The sequence below is a fragment of the Impatiens glandulifera genome, chromosome 1 (genome assembly GCF_907164915.1).
Source record: "Impatiens glandulifera chromosome 1, dImpGla2.1, whole genome shotgun sequence".
NCBI classification, from domain to species: Eukaryota; Viridiplantae; Streptophyta; class Magnoliopsida; order Ericales; family Balsaminaceae; genus Impatiens; species Impatiens glandulifera.
The window spans coordinates 138292605-138296666 of NC_061862.1; the positions used below are offsets into that span (position 1 = coordinate 138292605).

A 4062-nucleotide genomic window follows, 5' to 3' on the forward strand; every position below is an offset into this window, starting at 1 on the left:
TTAATTTCCAGAATCTTTTGTTCTTCTGCATACACTTTCTTCTCCAAGTCCACTCTTTCCAGACACCATTGATGCACCTTTACTCTTCAACAAAGCAGATTCCATTACTGAAACCGACCCACAACTTACAAGCTGCTTCAACACAACAGAAGCCTTCATCCTCCCACTAAGTTGCCCATTCCCATTCCCCCGATCCCTAATATCCCTCCCTGATCTCATCTCCATCTCCATCTTTCTTCCTTCACTTACACTATCCCAACTCTCTAAGCTAGTTCTAGAAGACGACAATGGCGGCGAAATCTCATCTCTGTTCATTTCCATCTCCATCTCCATACCCATATCATTGTTCAACACTTTCTTACCATCACCATCACCATCACTGGTCTGTGTTGCAGCATCCAAACCTTTACTTCCTTCTGTATTCATCGAATCTGTTTTGTATACTCTGTATTCACAACCACTGTCGTCAATGGACCTCCATGACTGATTTCTGCAATCTTCGTCTTCATCGAACGACCGCATGGGTTTAGCCTTAGGGTACCTTTTTTGATTAAGAACAAACAATTCATCAAATTGAGTTAAACCCATCTGTAATAGTCTAATAAAATCGAATAATTCATCACCTTAAGCTGGTGGAATTGAGAAGAATCTCAGATCCTTTGAGAATATATTCACAAGCTTTTGTAGGTAAAATAAGATCATTTTCTGATAAATCTTGCCAAACGAATCCGTTTTTGTAGACCCTGTAATTGCAATCGATTAAACCCTTTTCATTTTCATGATTAAATCATCGATTGATTCAGTTTATTATTTATTACCTTCTAGATGACCATGAGTACATGTTGGTCATTCCTTTTCCTCTTAGAAAATCCAATCTGTTAAACACATCTGTTTGTTTCCATAGACAAAAGAGAGATAATAACTTTAGCAAATGAATATGTGAAATTGAAAGTAAAAGTAAAAACCTACCTTTAAGATATAGTCCTCCTCCATGGGAGGAGGAGGAAGAGAGAGGAACTTCCATGAAATGTGGATGTTCAAGCTGTCCATTTCTAGAGAGATAGTAAATAACAGCTACTTTCTTCTCCGATGATTTGGATTTGTTATCCGTCGTCCATACCTTAGTTCTCTCTGGACTGATGATATCCTTCTCAACCCACTTGTATTGTCTCATTTTTGAGAGATCTGTGCTTGATCTAGAAATCACTGCCATTGTTGAGAAATGTAGATCGGTAATGAGAAGTGGAAGAAGACGAAGATACTTACTTGTAGAGGATAGAGAATAGGTAATACTCGAAAGCAGTGCAGTTGCAGAAGAGAACAGTGAACAGTTGAATTAGAGAGAGAGAATTGATGGTGGCGGGTAGATTCAGTTACTTGGCGCCATGGATGGAAACATTCCCCCTTCCATGCAAAAATTTCTGCATTTCTCTGTTAACTTGAAGAAGACTATCATAATAATAACCATTGACCTTTCTCTCTCTCTCTTGAAAACCCAAACTATGAGAATTTAATTCATCCTAGTTGGACTCTATATAAGCTCAAAATATTATAAATAAATTAAGTAAAAGTACACTTGTTCAAACTAAAACCAGTATATTTATGTGTTTTATTTAATGATTAGTGTACAGTTAATTATTATTTTTTTAAATGTTTAATTTTTTTTACTAACTACAAAATAAATTAGAGATCAATTATACCTATTTAATTATATAGGTGATTTGGGTAACTAAGTTATAAGGAAAACAAAGTCATAAATATTATGTGCTATCACATTTGTAGAGGGAGAGAAAAAGAAATAATTTTTTTTTCGGGAAAATTATCTGAGATTTGTGTCTTACTTTTATTTTAACTTAATTTTCGGTCTAGATTCCAATAAAATACTAGAACATTGTCATTTTTATTTTAATATGATTTTTTTCGTTTGTTTTATTTTCGTTTTCAATTTCTTTGTCTTCTTTAGTTATTAATTTATATTTCATCACACAAAATAATGTAAAAAAATATTTATAATTAATTTATAATTTTTTTTATTTAATGTGATAATGATATTTATATGATTAATCTAGTTCAAAATTCGATATAATTTTTGTTTTTTTTTAATTTAATTACTTGAAATTTTATGGCCAAGTTAACCCGCATATTAACAACCCGTCGTGTTTATTCTAACAAAAACGGTTCATGAGATGACTCTGTGATTTGAGAAAGCTGCATTTATATATATATTTTAGAAATTAATACAAAAAAATTAAATTATTATAAATTCACTATTTTATTTTATTTAATTTTATATTAATTTTAAAATATGAAATTATGCATAGTAAAAAACTCATTGAGGAGTAGTTAGTTGAAGTGTTTATTTATATGGTTAGGTTCTAGCTTTAGAAAATAAATATATATTATTTTTAATTTTATTTGTTAAATTCAATCTCTTCAAATTAGTTAGTTAAATTGTTTATTTATATGGTTAGGTTCTAGATATAAAAAATAAATACACATTCTTTTTAATTTTATTTGTTAAATTTAATAGCTTCAAATTTCAAGTCAACCGACACCCCAATCGCATTTATTTTATATATATATATATATTAAATAATAAGGACACGTACATTTTATAATTTTCTTTTTATCCTCTTATAACTTACACCTTTATAATAATATATTTGTTCTCTCGTGAATCAATATAGATTTTGTAAAACAAATAATCATAAATTATGAATCTCTGTTGAACCATTTGAAAAGAGGTCAATCTATATGAGAAGTCTTAGTTAATTCAAAAAAAAAATTATTTAATAAAATTATTTTTATTTTAGTATCTCATGTTCCAATCTTCATGTCAAGCTATTTAAAAAAAAGAGAATAAAATAATATTTTTGATATATATATAATAAAAAAAATGGTTGAATCCATACATATTTTTAAATAAAATTATTAATCATTAAAAAAAATAGGAAAACGGATTAAGTACATTTTCCACAAACAGAAAACTTGTCGCGAACTCGAACTCAGGATCTATACGAGGCTGAGAATCCACTTCATTCATGTAATTGAAAATTTTTTTATTACACATTTCAGTGTATTTAGAAGGATTTGGGAAATCTAAAAGTTCTCATGTAATTTTTAGTTTTTTAATTCATCCTAGTATTCTTTTAAGAAATATTATAAAGATATATAATATTTATCGTTAAAACAATTTAATTAGTGATTATCTATTTTTTCTAATAGCTTGATGGTTTAAGTGAATTAATTCAAATAATATATAAGAGAAACATATATTTTTTTAAGGGGTTATATATATATATATATATATATATATATATATATATATATATATATATATATCATTTAGGACAATAAGACATTGGTCGTGACTTCTCCGCCGCGAACATACCCACAAACTATTTTTTTTTTCGTCTAAATGAAGATTGAGAAAATGACACGTCAACAACTAATATTATAATTTAATTATATTTATTATTTTAAGTCAAGGTCATGCCATTCCTATTTCCCATGCCCTAGGGCCTAGACTATCCCTATATAGGCAAATTATAATTTTATAAAGAAGGATTATTTTCTTATTATACACTATTATTTGGTTGTCTTTCATTTTAGGGGATTTGTTTTTCATACTTTTCTATTCATATTTACTCCAAAACCAATTAAATAATATTTCTTATTTTGTACATGTTTACCAAACTCTTGGAAGCTGCACCAAATTAAGGAGAAGGACCCTCTTTAAATCAATCACTAAAAGTTATCTTAATTATCCTCTCCAAAAAATCGAGTGAAATGTGGATGACAATTTTAAATTGTTTGGGTAGTCCCTTTTTAAATTGTCTATTTTATTGAATTTTTGTCTCATTTGATCGATTATTTGATTGAGTATGATTTTTATAAATATGAGTTTATAAATTTATAATGCATCAATATATTATTTTTAAAAAATTAGTTAATTCATTGTAATAATATGAAATTATTTGTACTATAACAATATACAGTTAAGATAAGTTTAAATTTTTCTTTTTAATATAAAAGTTTTTCTAAAACCCATAGTTACGATGG

The 4062-nt window shown here is 27.9% G+C and overlaps 2 protein-coding genes across 2 annotated transcripts; both read right to left on the reverse strand.

The window, feature by feature from the left end:
• On the reverse strand, positions 1-588 carry LOC124944932 (protein SOSEKI 5-like). Its single transcript, XM_047485283.1, has one exon. It carries the CDS (start codon positions 586-588, stop codon positions 1-3), a length of 588 nt encoding a protein of 195 aa, XP_047341239.1.
• On the reverse strand, positions 543-1199 carry LOC124941096 (protein SOSEKI 5-like). The gene is made up of 3 exons (XM_047481370.1): positions 970-1199; positions 819-888; positions 543-743 (listed from the first exon to the last, which is right to left on the reverse strand). The coding sequence occupies exons 1-3, from the start codon at positions 1172-1174 to the stop codon at positions 620-622; spliced, it is 399 nt and encodes a 132-aa protein (XP_047337326.1). The 5' UTR covers positions 1175-1199; the 3' UTR covers positions 543-619.
• Positions 1200-4062: the final 2863 nt, after the last annotated feature.